This window comes from Salmo trutta, chromosome 26, assembly GCF_901001165.1.
Source record: "Salmo trutta chromosome 26, fSalTru1.1, whole genome shotgun sequence".
Classification (NCBI taxonomy): domain Eukaryota; kingdom Metazoa; phylum Chordata; class Actinopteri; order Salmoniformes; family Salmonidae; genus Salmo; species Salmo trutta.
In genome coordinates, this window is record NC_042982.1 from 37,324,408 (window position 1) to 37,340,470 (window position 16,063).

A 16,063-nucleotide genomic window follows, 5' to 3' on the forward strand; every position below is an offset into this window, starting at 1 on the left:
GAGACCCAGATACAGGCAGAGACACAGAGAGAGGCAGAGAGAGAGAGAGAGAGAGAGAGAGAGAGACACAGAGACAGAGAGAGAGACAGAGAGAAAGAGAGAAAGAGAGAGAGGGGAGGAGAGAGAGAGGAGGGTTGAGAGAAAGAAGGAGAGACAGGAGAGAGAGAGAGAGGAGGGGAGAGAGAGGAGAGAGGAGAGGGCAGTGTTTGATTCTAGGTGGGTGGTCTGATAAAATAAGTAATAAATCTGATGTTCCCTTAGCTTTAATCCACGACTCCCTCTCTCTGTCTGACCTTATACAAGTCCCAAAACATCAACCCTCCCTCTCTCTCACTTTATCCCGCTGACTACCTGCTTCTACTAGATCATTCTTTCCCTCTCTCCCTTTATCCCCTTTATCCCCCTCTGTCCCCCTCTGACTACCTGCTTCCACTAGATCATTCTTTCTCTCTCTATGACTATCTGGGGTTCTCTCTCTCTCCATCTCCTTCACATGTCACCCCTTTACCTGTGTAAAAAGCCATCCTCATCTTTCTGTCCCTCTAACAGTCTGAGCGCTCCTCTCTTCCTAAAGGAGGGGCTGGCAGGCTGGCCCATCAATCTAGTGTGTGCCATGTAATGCTCTTCCTGAAACCTCTCCAGTGTGCACTGTGTACTTCTGAAAATAAGCATCAGCTGCAGTGAAAGCCTAAAGAAGTTAGGAGCGAGAGATAGATGGAGGGAGAGAGAGAGAGAGAGAAGGAAGGAGAGCGAGTTTGATATTGACCAGAAGACTTCCCATCTTTTGTTGGTAACAGGTCTTTCTGAAAAAGACCATGAGTGATCACTCCCACGCCCGCCTGTGTAAATATGACCCGTCTAAAGTACACTACAAGAGGAAGTCACACACTGACATGGACCTGCATTTACTCCTGGAGGGTTCAGATAGATAGACAGGCACCAGGAATGTGGTCTAAGTGAAAACACCTCAGACCGTGGCGTCTGGGGGGGGGGGGGTCTCTCTCTCTCTCTCTCTCTCATGTATTGGCATGGGAAACATGTTTACATTGCCAAAGCAGAAGGAAAAAGATAAACACAAGTGAAATAAACAAAAATGAACCGTAAACATTACTCACAAAATTTCCAAAAGAATAAAGACATTTCAAATGTCATATTATGTGCAAATAGTTAAAGTACATAAATAAACATAGGTTGTATTTACAATAGTGTTTGTTCTTCACTGGTTGCCCTTTTCGTGTGGCAACAGCTCATACATCTTGCTGCTGTGATGGAACACCGTGGTATTTCACCAATTAGATATGAGAGTTTAGCAATGTTGGATTTGTTTTCGAATGTGTAATCTGAGGGAAATACGTGTCTCTAATATGGTCATACATTTGGCAGGAGGTTAGGAAGTGCAGCTCAGTTTCCACCTCATTTTATGTGCAGTGTGCACAAAGCCTGTCTTCTCTTGAGAGCCAGGTCTGCCTACGGCGGCCTTTCTCAATAGCAAGGCTATGCTCACTGTACATAGTTAAAGACTTCCTTAATTTTGGGTCAGTCTCTGTTAAGGGCCAAATAGCATTTTAGTTTGCTCTCTGTTTTTGTTAATTCTTTCCAATGTGTCAAGGAATTATCTTTTTGTTTTCTCATGATTTGGTTGTGTCTGATTGTGTTGCTGTCCTGGGGCTCTGTGGGGTCTGTTTGTGTTTGTGAACAGAGCCCCAGAACCAGCTTGCTTAGGGGACTCTTCTCCATGTTCATCTCTGTGTAGATAATGGCTTTGTTATGGAAGGTTTGAGAGTCTCTTCCTTTTAGGTGGTTGTAGAATTTAACGTCTCTTTTCTGGTTTTTGATAATTAGCGGGTATCGGCCTAATTCTGATTTATTTTTTATTTTTATTAAACTAGGCAAATCAGTTAAGAACAAATTCTTATTTACAATGACGGCCTAGAAACAGTGGGTTAACTGCCTTGTTCAGGTGCAGAACGACAGATTTTTACCTTGTCAGCTTGGTGATTTGATCCAGCAACCTTTCGGTTACTAGCCCAACGCTCTAACCACTAGGCTACCTGCCGCACCGCTCTGCATGCATTATTTGGTGTTTTACATTGTACACTGAGGATATTTGTGCAGAATTCTGCATGCAGAGTCTCAATTTGGTGTTTGTCCCATTTTGTGAATTATTGGTTGGTGAGCGGACCCCAGACCCCACAACCATAAAGGGCAATGGGTTCTATAACTGATTCAAGTATTTTTTTACCAGATGCTAATTGGTATGTCAAATTTTATGTTCCTTTTGATGGCATAGAAGGCCCTTCTTGCCTTGTCTCTCAGATCGTTCACAGCTTTGTGGAAGTTACCTGTGGCGCTGATGTTTAGGCCGAGGTATGTATAGTTTGTGTGCTCTAACAGTGTCTAGATGGAATTTGTATTTGTTGTCCTGGCAACTGGACCTTTATGGAACACCATTATCTTTGTCTTCCTGAGATTTACTTTTTTTTACTTTTTGGGATGGAGGGTTTGTATTTTGTCCTGTAGTTCATACAATGTAATTGGAGAATCCAGTGGGTTCTGGTAGTCTTTAATAGTTGACCCTAAGATTTGTATTTGATCATGTATATGTTTTTGCTATTTGTTCTTTGTTATAGGGTCAAAAAGATTGGAGAAGTGGTTTATCCATACATCGCCATTTTGGATAGATAACACTAAACAAACAACAAAATGAAGAGTTTTCCAATTTTCCCAGAAGTGATTAGTCTATGGATTCTTCAATTACATTGAGCTGATTTCTGATGTGCTGCTGTTCCTTATTTTTCCTTAGTGTATTTCTGTATTGTTTTAGTGATTTGGTTAATTGTTTTAGTGATTTTGGTTGGATAGGTTTCTCAATTTACTTGTTAGGTTTTTGCATTCTTCAATGCTGTTAATTTTCTTAGGTCGTCTGCTAGAATTTTTTTGATTTGATATTGAAGCTGAGAGGTCAAATATACTGTTTAGGTTTTCTACTGCCAAGTTTACACCTTCACTATTACAGTGAAACATTTTGTCCAGGAAATTGTCCAGAAGGGATTGAATTCGTTGTTGCTTAATAGTTTTTTGGTAGATTTCCACACTACTTTCCTTCAATCTATAGCATTTCTTAATATTATTCAGTTCCCTTGGCTTTGAAGCCTCATGATTGATTATTGCTCTGTTCAAATAGAGTGTGGTTTTGACGAGATCTGATAGGGGTGTCAGTGGACTGACTGAACGGTGTAAGAGACTCTGGGTTTAGGTCAGTGATAGAGTAGTCTACAGTACTACTGCCAAGAGATGAGCTATAGGTGTACCAACCATAGGAGTCCCCTCCAAGCCTACCATTGACTATGTACATACCCAGCGTCAGAGCGGCAGGAGTTGTGACCCGTTTTTGTTGGTTATGTTGTCGTAACTGTGTCTAAGGGGGCATATGGGGGAGGGAATGCTGTCACCTGCGCTCTCAGTTCAATTCAAGGGCTTTATTGGCATGGGAAACATATGTTTACATTGCCAAAGGAAGTGTAGTAGATAATGAAATTAAAGTGAAATAAACAATACAAATTAACAGTAAACATTACACTCACAGAAGTTTCAAAAGAAGAAAATACATTTTAAATGTCATATTATGTCTATATACAGTGTTGTAACGATGTGCAAATAGTTAAAGTACAAAAGGGAAAATAAACGTAAATATGGGTTGTATTTACAATGGTGTTTGTTCTTCAATGGTTCTCTCTCTCTCTCCCTCCCCAAATCCTTTCACCTGTCTCCCCATCTCCCTCCCTCGTTCTCTGTGTTCCTGTACCTGATATCTGGCTAAATCTCGTCTCATGAAGCCTGAAGGAGATGACCTCATTGCACAGCAATGCTCAGAGAGAAAGAGAGAGAGAGAGCGTGCTCGAGAGAGACGATAGAAGAGAGGGGGAAGAAAGAAGAAAAAAAAGAGGCACAGAAAGCAGAGTGGCTATGATGAGTCTATAGCTATGAGGGGTCTATAGCTATGAGGGGTCTATAGCTATGAGGGGTCTATAGCTATGAGGAGTCTATAGCTATGATGAGTCTATAGCTATGAGGGGTCTATAGCTATGAGGAGTCTATAGCTATGATGAGTCTATAGCTATGAGGGGTCTATAGCTATGAGGAGTCTATAGCTATGAGGGGTCTATAGCTATGAGGAGTCTATAGCTATGAGGAGTCTATAGCTATGAGGAGTCTATAGCTATGAGGGGTCTATAGCTATGAGGAGTCTATAGCTATGAGGGGTCTATAGCTATGAGGGGTCTATAGCTATGAGGGGTCTATAGCTATGAGGGGTCTATAGCTATGAGGGGTCTATAGCTATGAGGGGTCTATAGCTATGAGGAGTCTATAGCTATGAGGAGTCTATAGCTATGAGGAGTCTATAGCTATGAGGAGTCTATAGCTATGAGGGGTCTATAGCTATGAGGGGTCTATAGCTATGAGGGGTCTATAGCTATGAGGAGTCTATAGCTATGAGGGGTCTATAGCTATGAGGGGTCTATAGCTATGAGGAGTCTATAGCTATGAGGGGTCTATAGCTATGAGGGGTCTATAGCTATGAGGGGTCTATAGCTATGAGGGGTCTATAGCTATGAGGGGTCTATAGCTATGAGGGGTCTATAGCTATGAGGGGTCTATAGCTATGAGGGGTCTATAGCTATGAGGGGTCTATAGCTATGAGGGGTCTATAGCTATGAGGGGTCTATAGCTATGAGGGGTCTATAGCTATGAGGGGTCTATAGCTATGAGGGGTCTATAGCTATGAGGGGTCTATAGCTATGAGGGGTCTATAGCTATGAGGGGTCTATAGCTATGAGGGGTCTATAGCTATGAGGAGTCTATAGCTATGAGGAGTCTATAGCTATGAGGGGTCTATAGCTATGAGGAGTCTATAGCTATGAGGAGTCTATAGCTATGAGGGGTCTATAGCTATGAGGAGTCTATAGCTATGAGGAGTCTATAGCTATGAGGAGTCTATAGCTATGAGGGGTCTATAGCTATGAGGGGTCTATAGCTATGAGGGGTCTATAGCTATGAGGGGTCTATAGCTATGAGGAGTCTATAGCTATGAGGGGTCTATAGCTATGAGGGGTCTATAGCTATGAGGGGTCTATAGCTATGAGGAGTCTATAGCTATGAGGGGTCTATAGCTATGAGGAGTCTATAGCTATGAGGGGTCTATAGCTATGAGGGGTCTATAGCTATGAGGAGTCTATAGCTATGAGGAGTCTATAGCTATGAGGAGTCTATAGCTATGAGGGGTCTATAGCTATGAGGAGTCTATAGCTATGAGGGGTCTATAGCTATGAGGGGTCTATAGCTATGAGGGGTCTATAGCTATGAGGGGTCTATAGCTATGAGGAGTCTATAGCTATGAGGAGTCTATAGCTATGAGGAGTCTATAGCTATGAGGAGTCTATAGCTATGAGGAGTCTATAGCTATGAGGGGTCTATAGCTATGAGGAGTCTATAGCTATGAGGAGGCAGTCAGAGAGGGGCACGGGAGAAAGAGGGAGAAAGAGAGAAGGGAGGGAGAGAAAGCGAGAGGGGGGCAGGTGTAGTGCAGACTGCTAGTGATGGGGGGGGATCACTACGGTTACATATCGCAATATTATGTGTATAGTGAGCATGTTTGGAACATCAAATCCCAATAAAATAAAAACATATCACAGTATAGCAATACATATCCTATCAGCACCCAACTATGGTGATAATATCTTATCGTGAGGTCCCTGGCAATTCCCAGCACTCGTGCACTATAGGGCAGTGAGTTGTTCTTCAGTTTCCAGAAAAGGAAAAAAAGCTCCCTTGCTCTTAAAACAGACACACACATCTCCTTGCATAGGACTACACTTGTCTACAGTCTATTTCAATTTGGGATCAATTGAAAGCGTCAATCCTCTTTATGTCTCTCCTCTCCTACTAAATCAGAGCATGAGCTTACATGGAAGTAACAGACAGAGACACTGCTCAGACATCTCCCAGGCCAAAACACACACACACACACACACACACACACACACACACACACACACACACACACACACACACACACACACACACACACACACACAGGCCGGTGGCCCTGGCTATTATCAAACACATCAGTAACGTTTCTCCAAAAGGGGGGAGGGGGCGGGTTGACGGACAACAACCCCCTCACAACTTCTTAAAGACAAGCCAACAGTGCTTGTAACAAAAAGTAATGTAATATAACAGAGTTATGTAAGACCGATAAAACAGTTTTTATAGTCACAGGAAAAGTGTGTGCGTGAGAGATATTCCAGAGAAGATCTCAACCACAATGTTTGTGAGCGTTTGTGTGTCTCTGTAGAGAGAACAATCTTCCTTGAGTGATACCTAACGACAAACACAGACACAGACGGGGCAGCCGGGGGATAAGGACTATCTACAGGCAGCCGGGGGATAAGGACTATCTACAGGCAGCCGGGGGATAAGGACTATCTACAGGCAGCCGGGGGATAAGGACTAACTCCAGGCGGTCGGGGGATAAGGACTATCTACAGGCAGCCGGGGGATAAGGACTATCTACAGGCGGCCGGGGGATAAGGACTATCTACAGGCGGCCGGGGGATAAGGACTATCTACAGGCAGCCGGGGGATAAGGACTAACTCCAGGCAGCCGGGGGATAAGGACTAACTCCAGGCAGCCGGGGGATAAGGACTAACTCCAGGCAGCCGGGGGATAAGGACTATCTACAGGCAGCCGGGGGATAAGGACTATCTACAGGCAGCCGGGGGATAAGGACTATCTACAGGCAGCCGGGGGATAAAGACTAACTCCAGGCGGTCGGGGGATAAGGACTATCTACAGGCAGCCGGGGGATAAGGACTAACTCCAGGCAACCGGGGGATAAGGACTATCTACAGGCAGCCGGGGGATAAGGACTATCTACAGGCAGCCGGGGGATAAGGACTATCTACAGGCAGCCGGGGGATAAGGACTATCTGCAGGCAGCCGGGGGATAAGGACTATCTACAGGCAGCCGGGGGATAAGGACTATCTACAGGCAGCCGGGAGATAAGGACTATCTACAGGCAGCAGGGGTTGACAGTATGACTGTACTACAGTCATTAGGTTATCAGTGCCCACAGTCACATACTATCATAAGCAAAAGGTAATTGAAGTACAGCAGAGCATTGCCCAGTCCTATTAGCAGCAGGCGCTAGTCCAGAAGCTAAATGTGCCCAGTCCTATTAGCAGCAGGCGCTAGTCCAGAAGCTAATGTGCCCAGTCCTATTAGCAGCAGGCGCTAGTCCAGAAGCTAATGTGCCCAGTCCTATTAGCAGCAGGCGCTAGTCCAGAAGCTAAATGTGCCCAGTCCTATTAGCAGCAGGCGCTAGTCCAGAAGCTAAATGTGCCCAGTACTATTAGCAGCAGGCGCTAGTCCAGAAGCTAAATGTGCCCAGTCCTATTAGCAGCAGACGCTAGTCCAGAAGCTAAATGTGCCCAGTCCTATTAGCAGCAGGCGCTAGTCCAGAAGCTAATATGCCCAGTCCTTTTAGCAGCAGGCGCTAGTCCAGAAGCTAAATGTGCCTAGTCCTATTAGCAGCAGGCGCTAGTCCAGAAGCTAATATGCCCAGTCCTATTAGCAGCAGGCGCTAGTCCAGAAGCTAATGTGCCCAGTCCAATGCTTGTTTAACATCTGTTCTAACAATGTTTGTGTAAGTCGGTTTGATGTTTCTGCTAACAAATACACTCTAAAAATAACCATCAGAGAGTATGGTTATGGCATTAGAGGCCTGCTGTGTGTGTGTGTGTGTGTGTGTGTGTGTGTGTGTGTGTGTGTGTGTGTGTGTGTGTGTGTGTGTGTGTGTGTGTACACCAAATAGCACTCAAGGCACAGTGAACAGAAAAAAATAGTGTGTGGATCTAGATTCTCTACCCCAGAGCAATATGCAGAGCAGTTTCTCTCCCCAAGAGCTAGAGATTGGCAAACTGGCCTCCATATTTGCTCCAAAAACTCCATCGCTATAACATTCTACTGAGTACACACACACACTCACGCACGCAAGCGCACACACAAACACTCACAGAATCATGCTTTGTAAGGTGATTCATAAAAGGGCCCCTCCTTCAACACATCATTAGCAGCCTAGTATGAATAGTAAATACATGTCAGAACACATAACTCCATGTGTTGATTTCACAGAGGATTTTATCCATGACAACAGCAAACATTCAGCCTCCTCTCCTGCAACATGAAAACACAACTTTTGACCACTTAGACACACACACACACACACACACACACACACACACACACACGTTGGCAATGTTACTCACCACTCTGGGTTTGGCTCTCTGTGGGGCTGGTGTGGTCAGCTCCTCGCTGCTCTCCCTCTGCAGTCTGGGTTCTCTGGCACCAGTGGGAGTAGCAGGGCTGGAGTTAGACCCGTCTGATACAGGCACCGTTCCTTCAGACCCAGGCCCAGATGGCTCCCCCTCGCCCCCAGGAGCATTCAGAGCCAGAATATACCGCTTGGTCACATCCTCCAGGGAGGGGGCCTCCTCACCAGTGGGCTTACCCAGGATGGAGGGTTCAGAGGCGGGTAGCAGGGCAGGCGGGTCCGCCTGTGCTCGCTGGGGCTGTGGAGGTGGGGAGATGGGGATGAAGGTGGCAGGTTCGCTGGCGTGGCGGACGTGCTTGGACCTGGCTTTGGATTTCGGGGGGGGTGGTGGCAGTGGGGGGTTGAGCTCAGTCTGGTCTTGATCCTGGCTCTCCTCTGGACCGTGGTCTTCTGGACCTGGTTCCGAGTGGTCCAGCTCCTCTGATGCTGTTTGCGCGACTCGGTTGGGGCGTTTCCTGGAGGCCCGCCGGCCCATTCTGGGAGATAGAACCTCCGCTAGTTTGGGGTCAAAGTTTAATATCTGCCCTCCTCCCCCTCCATCTGTGTCATCACCATGGAGACAGGAGTGCAGCTCCCTTTCTGATTGGGAGCGGAGTTTGCCACCTTCATTGTTGACAAGGCGACTACGTAATGGACGTTCACGTTCGTCTCCGAGCTCCCACAGCTCGTCTCTCTGCTCACTCAGGATTGGCTCACTGCTGGAGGGTGGGATCTGACCAAGCTGGTCCAGCTCACTGATTGGTTCGTTGGGGTGATGGTGACTTTTGAACCCTGATTCGTCAAGCAGGTGGCCATCACCACGGCGACTGGGGTCCGAGAAGGACTTCTTCTTCGTGGCTTTCCCGTTGTTTTTGTCATCCGTCATCAATCTGTCCATTGCTCCTGGCTCTGCAACAATGCTCCGGATCACATTGCTGTAGTCGTCACGGAGACTATCGTCACGGAGACCACCGTCACTGCACACCGATAGCTCGCTGGTCACGCTGCCCATGCACTCTGACAGATCGGCTGCAGAGGACGACTCTGGGACACTTCCTCCTCCGACTCCTCCTGCCCCCTTGGAGGAGAGCGACCCCAGCAGGTTACTATCCACAGAGAAACTGTTACTCCCTTCTGCTGACACAGAGCGGCGCCGGTGAGGCATGGGGTCGCTTAGCGAACGGTAAACAGTAGGATCCCCGTTGGACTCCCCGTTGCTGCCGTTACTGGAGTCAGAGCCTGTGTTCCCTGCTGAGGAGAATTTACGGCGGCGGCGGATAGCGCTCGGAGTGGGAGGAGCCTCAAGTCCTGGGGCCGAGGCACTCTGGGATACATTAGTCCTCCCACTAGTACTGTTGTTGTTGACGCTGCTCATCTCTGTTACTACATCAATGCTCTCAGTCTCAGTCCCAAAAGCAGGGACAGAGACGGGGTTCTCTCGTTTCTCTCTCGCTCCTGCGTGTAACCCTGATCCCTCTCTCATTCCCTCGTTTAACTCTGGCCATTCCTCCTCATGAAGAGCAGACTGCTTCCAGACAGTCAGGGGTTGACCCAGCACATCTCTGGCCAACGATGATCCTAAACTTGACCCCACAAATAACCTCTCAGGGTCACCAGGTCCAGTCTCTGGTTCTGTGACTATGCCCTCATCTGTGAGGCTCGACTCGTGACCCGATAGCTCATCAACAAATTGGTCATAAAACACGTTCTCCTCAGAATCTACCTTCTGTAGGCACTTCTCTCTTTCTCTGTTTTCACATTCCCCCTCCATCTTGTCTTGTTCCCCTGAAATGAAGGCAGCCCCAATGTCAACCTCAGTCTCTCTAGCTCTCCCCTCCCTTTCTTTTGTCTCCTGCTCCTCCACTTGTTTCCTTCTGAAACCCTCATCCTCAGTGGAATCTGTCGCTAGCACATCATCCTCGTTATCATCATCCTTGCGAGCGATCATCTGGCAGATATCTCTGATCACCTGTCTGGCCTCCTGTACATACCTGTCCTGCAGCGGAGTGGGCATCACTTCCTCATCCCCATAACCCCCTGCTCCACCTGCTCTGCAGTCCCCTCCGTCACTCTCCACCTCTCTGGCAGGCACCACCCCCCTCCCTCCATCACGCTCTCCGTCTAAATCCAGACGTTGCTCAGAAGAGCTTCTTTTGGCCGAGGACCCATCTGAATGTTGCCTCCCTACTGGTTTATCAGAGTAAGTGAAGGATTTGGCGCGTCGAAGAGTTGCAGTGAGGTCCTTTAATGAAGAGCGGAGTCCTGGGTGGAGACCTCTTGACCCCATCCTGTACACCGCAGATGACCCCTCAGTAACCCCTGACCTGTCCGTCTTCCGAACTCTGAGCTCTGATAGGTCACTTTTCAGGAAGCTGAGGAGGGACATTGTTTCCGAAGCGATATCCGGGTTTGACATTGACATCCTGTTCCTGTCCTTATCCCCGACTACGCCACCACTTATCAACCGCCGGAACACTGTAGTCTCCTCCCTAGTAACCCCTCGAGTGTCCCCTGTGGCTGGAGATGGTGGATTGACAGGGGGAAGAAGGTGGGGGCAGACTCTAACAGGGGCGCGGGATAAGTTATCCCCATGTCCGAAGCTGGGGGAGCGGTACATGGTGAAGTTACCGTGGTAGGTCTTACTGAGCATGGAGGAGGATGCACCAACCACACTGCCTGGGGTGGTGGTGGTAGTAGTAGTAGTGTTAGCCATTCTGTTAGCATAGCTAGCTTGGTCCTCTTCTTTCAGTGTCTCGGTGCTACAGTATCTACTGCTGCTCTGCGAGCCGCCGGGACTCGAAATAAACGATGAGATGTTGACCTTTGACACCCGTGATACCCCTGTGAGGGGCGTGGTCAAGGGAGATGTCATCCCCGGCCCGCCTGATGTGTATTGGCGTCTGTAGCTCTCCTGCGCCACCATCTGGTTAGGAGTGTAATTGCGTCCCCTCAGCGCTGCACCATTTCTAGAGCCTTCGGGTTCTCTGAGCCGGTTCCGAGAGCTACCAGTCTGTTCTGTAGTGGCGGCGGTGTTCTGTTGGTGTCTCTCCAGGTGTTCCATCATACCGGTCTGCTCGTCGTCGCTGTCGTCTGATTCACCATTATCTCGTCCCGTTGCTATGGCAACTTCGCTGTTCTTCTTCTTTTTCCTCAGTGAACGGCGTCTCATGGTGTCCCGGCTAGGTCCTAGTGACGCAGGGCTGTCCTCTTCACTGCCTGAAGACCTTCCGAGGACCTTTCCACCCCACCAACCATTCTTACCACGGGAGAGGTAACTTCCGCTGACACCTAACGAGGGAGCGCTCCTTCCTCCTGCTCGGTGGTACTCCTCTTCTTCGTCTCCTGAGCTGAACCTCCAGCGGGCTGTGATTGCTGCCCTGGCTGAAGCTCTATCAGAGGAGGGGGCCACCGGTCTGGAGGAGCTATGTGAGGAATGTAAACTATCCCTGGGCTGCCCGGCCCCCTGGCTCTGCTGCTGCTCTACACAGGAGGAAGAGAGGCCCCTGGAGCTGCTCCGAGGTGGGGAGGTGGGGGCAGCGGCTAGGACAGAGAGTGGAGGGTCAGAGTTCAGACTAGATGTCCGGGTCTCAGGCCCCTCTCCTCCACTGCAGGGGCTGTGGGCTCTGTGCGTGTTTGATGGCTGCGCCACCCTAAAACACCTACCACTTCTACTAATACTAGTGCTGGCTGGCTCAATCTCTGCCTCGTCTGAGTTATGCTGGTCAGGGTGAAAGGCTGAGTCCATGCCCTGGTGTCTCCTCTCTCTGCCCAGCGAAGCAGCCCTGCTGCGGTGTCTGTCTGACAGTGAGAGGCTAGTGGCTTCAGGGGCTGGGCTGTTGGGAGACTGCCTGTCGCTTCTGTCTGATACAGAGCTCTCTTTAGAGCTGGTGAAGTGCTGGAGGTGGTCAGATTTTATATCCTCTGCATCAGAGGTGGACCGGTGCTTCTTTCTGTGCCTGTCCCCAAAAAGCTCTCTGATCTTGGTGACACTGGGCCAGTAGGTTAGATCAACGTGAACAGGAGGGTCTCCATGGTGACTTGGGAAATAGCTCCTGTATGACTTGCAGGCAGGCGCCCCACTGACAAAAACATAATCCTCAGAGTTCAAAGTTTTACTGTAGTTATTGTTATCAGAGATAGACGGATCAATTTGGTAATAATCTCTTTTACCAGTCCCAACGCTGCTGCCTTGAGTAGATTTGCGAGTGTAAATCAATTGTTGATTTCTATCCGAATCCGATCCAGAGACAGAGTCTGCGCCTGAATAAAACGTTTGTTGCTGAACTTTAGTGTCAGTCGGAGACTCTGTTAAAACCGTGTCAGTAACTTGTAAATGTCCACCGTCCTCGTGGAATAACTTCCGAGACGGGGATCTCTCTCCCCTTCTGCTTTTAAATCGGGGTAAAGTTGCGCTCTTCCCGGCCACGTTACTGCCAGGGCTCAGGGCTCCGTGAGTCCGAGCCGAATTAGTGCTACTGAACTTTTCAGTGAGTTGGCGAATAGAGGGAGAAATGGAGGAGAGAGGAGTGGAAGAGGCTTTCTTTAGCTCTGCGGTGTCGAGGCTGGCAGCGGAGATTTTGGAAACTTTCCTTGACACACTAACATTACGCATAGCCGAGGGCTGCGCTTTCTCTGCCGCAGCGGTAGATGGAGGGGGAAGGGCGCCGCTACTGCCCTCCAAATCCTTTGATTTGTTTTGTTGATTTTCACAGCGACTTTTGTCTGAGCTCCAACTATCAAACTTTTTGAAAGAGACACTGCTATACACCTTCTCTATCTCCGTTTCTGCCATTGTGCATGTATTTTTATGTCCTCTCCTTTTGTTAATTCATTGTGGCAAAGCACTTTTTCTTCCACAGTGGCTAGGCTTTCACCCCTTTTCAATTTAGCTAGTACAATAGGCTACACTTTTAACCACAATTATGCTGCAAAGTATTTTTCTCTCTACTCGAATTAAGAGTCTCAAAACAAGAAGCCAGTGTTTACACTAAAATGACACTACAACGACAGTGAATTAAACAACGCGAGAGAGAACTCTCCTGCATTCTGACCTTACATGTCTCCTCGAATCGCATCCACGTTTTCCCAAACTTTTCTCCTTCAACTTGTTCAACTCTGCAGCTTTTCCATAGATTCCCCCATATTCCAGACTCTTTCCCATCGTTTTATTCACGCGGTTTTCCCTAAACTCATAATTCACTATAATCCCGAACTGTTGCTGTATTCCTTATTTTGACAGAATGTAGTTTTCTGTGATTGATGTTTTTACATGCAAATGCCTGGGAACGAGATAGACCAGGCGTGGGCGGGACTAGTCGGGGTATAAGGGCTGTCATAGCCCCTCGGGAATGGGCATAAAAAGCATTTCCTTTTCGATGGGAGAACACAGATATCGAGGACAGAAATATATAATTATAGCTCTGGGCCGTGTAAACCGTTGGCGCGCTGAGAAATGTTCACTTTGAACAAAGTTAAACAAGAACATGCAACAGTGTTTCCACTGCCAGTGTATTTAATGAAGCTACTATTAGTGCTGTCTCACACGGAGTTGTGTTTGTGAATTATGTGTCAACGTTAATTAAAGCATTTTCTCTCATGCAAAATGACTCTTGTGGTTGTTCCCATGACTGTCTGGTTATGTAGCTCTTTGTTCCAGCAGGGATATTATTACACTGACCTCTGGGCGATGGAATGCCGACGGCAGCGCCATCTTACGGGCAATATATAAAAAGGCTTTATTATTTTTGCTCAAAGGGTCGAGGCTATGGGAGAATATACTCCTCGCCAGGGCCGGCCCGCTCATTAGGCAGGATTAGGCAGCCGCATATGGTGGCAGATTGACGAGGGCTACATTTTCTGAGATAAACTGACTAAGACGCACCTCCAACAACACATAAAACCTAACATAATTCTGCCCAGAAACAATGACACTTTCTCTCAACCGGTGGGAAAAGGGCTTTTTAGGTGAGCGCTGATGCCGCCCTGTGATAAGCAGTGCCCACTTTGTTTAAGGCAGGGACACAAAATATAGATATTTTCCTTTCTCAGAGCGCCTCTCCAGGGCGCTGTTGGAGATACGCATCGCTGCGGCGCTCACCAACATTCCAGAAAAATGATCTAACATAAATCGGGGCTCCCGAGTGGCGCAGCGGTCTAAGGCACTGCATCTCAGTGCTAGAGGGATCACTACAGACCATAGGGCGGTGCACAATTGGCCCAGCGTCGTCCGGGTTAGGGTTTGGCCGGGGTAGGCAGTCATTGTAAATAAGAATTTGTTCTTAACTGACTTGCCAGGTTAAATAAAGGTTCAATAAATATAGCATATAGTAGAACAAGTATGTGGCCTTTTCTGTAGCCTGCAGGCTGGAGATGAAGAAAAAAAGACGGAAACGTTTCACATCATGCTGGTTTCTCTGATCAAAATGTGCTGACATGTTAATAAACAACATGTCCTAAAAACAGGACAGGACAAAGTAACATGGCCAATCAGGTTACTCACAACTGCTGTCCAGGACTTTCATCCAGTTGGCTAAGTTGGGAGTGGTTTCAACTTTGTATCCGTCAAGTTTTTAAGAGCTGATCATAGCAAAAATAAAATACTTGTGCATTTCCCGCTGTGTAAACACATTGCAAATAGGCTCAGGATAAATCCTCCTGATAAAGTTGGGGAGCTGATATTCAGAGCTTAAATGGCCAAATTGATTAGTCACAGGAATCAGGACTAATAAAGCCAATGCAGCTGCCTGTTTTACAAACGGTGGGCCTACAACATGAATGGGCATTCATAAAATTACATTTCAGGAGACACTGTAGGCTATACCTCAGTATGCACAGACTGACGCTGACACCTTTTGAATGTCTTTTTTTGGTGCAGTCCTGCTTTGATTTCCACCTCCACTGACGTTGATTTTTGGTCCGGTCCAGACCAAATCTGAACCAGTCATAGACGTCTATGTATGGTTCAGATTTTGTCAGGTCTGGACCAGCCTTGATTTGTCCCAAACATAGACATCTATAAATTACGTCTTTTCAACTTTCTTTCAGAACCGAAAATGAGCCGAACTTCAACGTGTGGAAAATAAGTATTTTTTCAAAGTAATTTTGCTTACTGGGACTGTTCTAGTCGGGGCGGCAAGTTCAGAGGGGAAGGACCTCTGCCCTTCTCATCCAATGGGTTTTGAGGAGGTGGTGAGGAGACAGGAGGTTTTTGTAGGTGATGGGCAGTGTATGCGAGAACATTTTCAGTTAATATATTGCCTTTATACCAGAATAAATACATTTCATTTTTATTGACAACTGAAAATAGGCAGAGGTCCTTCCCCTCTGAACTTCTCCTCCAATGGGTTTTGAGAAGGAGGCAAGGAGAAAGGATGGCAACTGTTCGGCCTCCGACCGCAAGGCACTACAGAGGGTAGTGTGTACGGCCCAGTACATCACTGGGGCCAAGCTTCCTGCCATCCAGGACCTCTACACCAGGCGGTGTCAAAAATGGTCAAAGACTCCAGACTGTTCTCTCTGCTACCGCACGGCAAGCGGTACCGGAGCACCAAGTCTAGGTCCAAGAGGCTTCTAAACAGCTTCTACCCCCAAGCCATAAGACTCCTGAACATCTAATCAAATGGCTACCCAGACTATTTGCACCCCCCCCCCCCCCCCTCTACACCGCTGCTACTCTCTGTTGTTATCATCT

At 47.7% G+C, this 16,063-nt stretch overlaps 1 protein-coding gene across 3 annotated transcripts in view; it reads right to left on the reverse strand.

The window, feature by feature from the left end:
- arhgef17 (Rho guanine nucleotide exchange factor (GEF) 17) overlaps positions 1-13,677 on the reverse strand; it is a 104,046-nt gene extending 90,369 nt beyond the window's left edge. For all 3 annotated transcript variants that reach the window (XM_029715885.1, XM_029715884.1, XM_029715883.1), the window contains exon 1: positions 8,330-13,677. In XM_029715885.1, coding sequence (XP_029571745.1) covers positions 8,330-13,165 — 4,836 coding nt within the window. In that variant the 5' untranslated portion in view covers positions 13,166-13,677. The remainder of the gene's footprint in view (positions 1-8,329) is intronic.
- Positions 13,678-16,063: the final 2,386 nt, after the last annotated feature.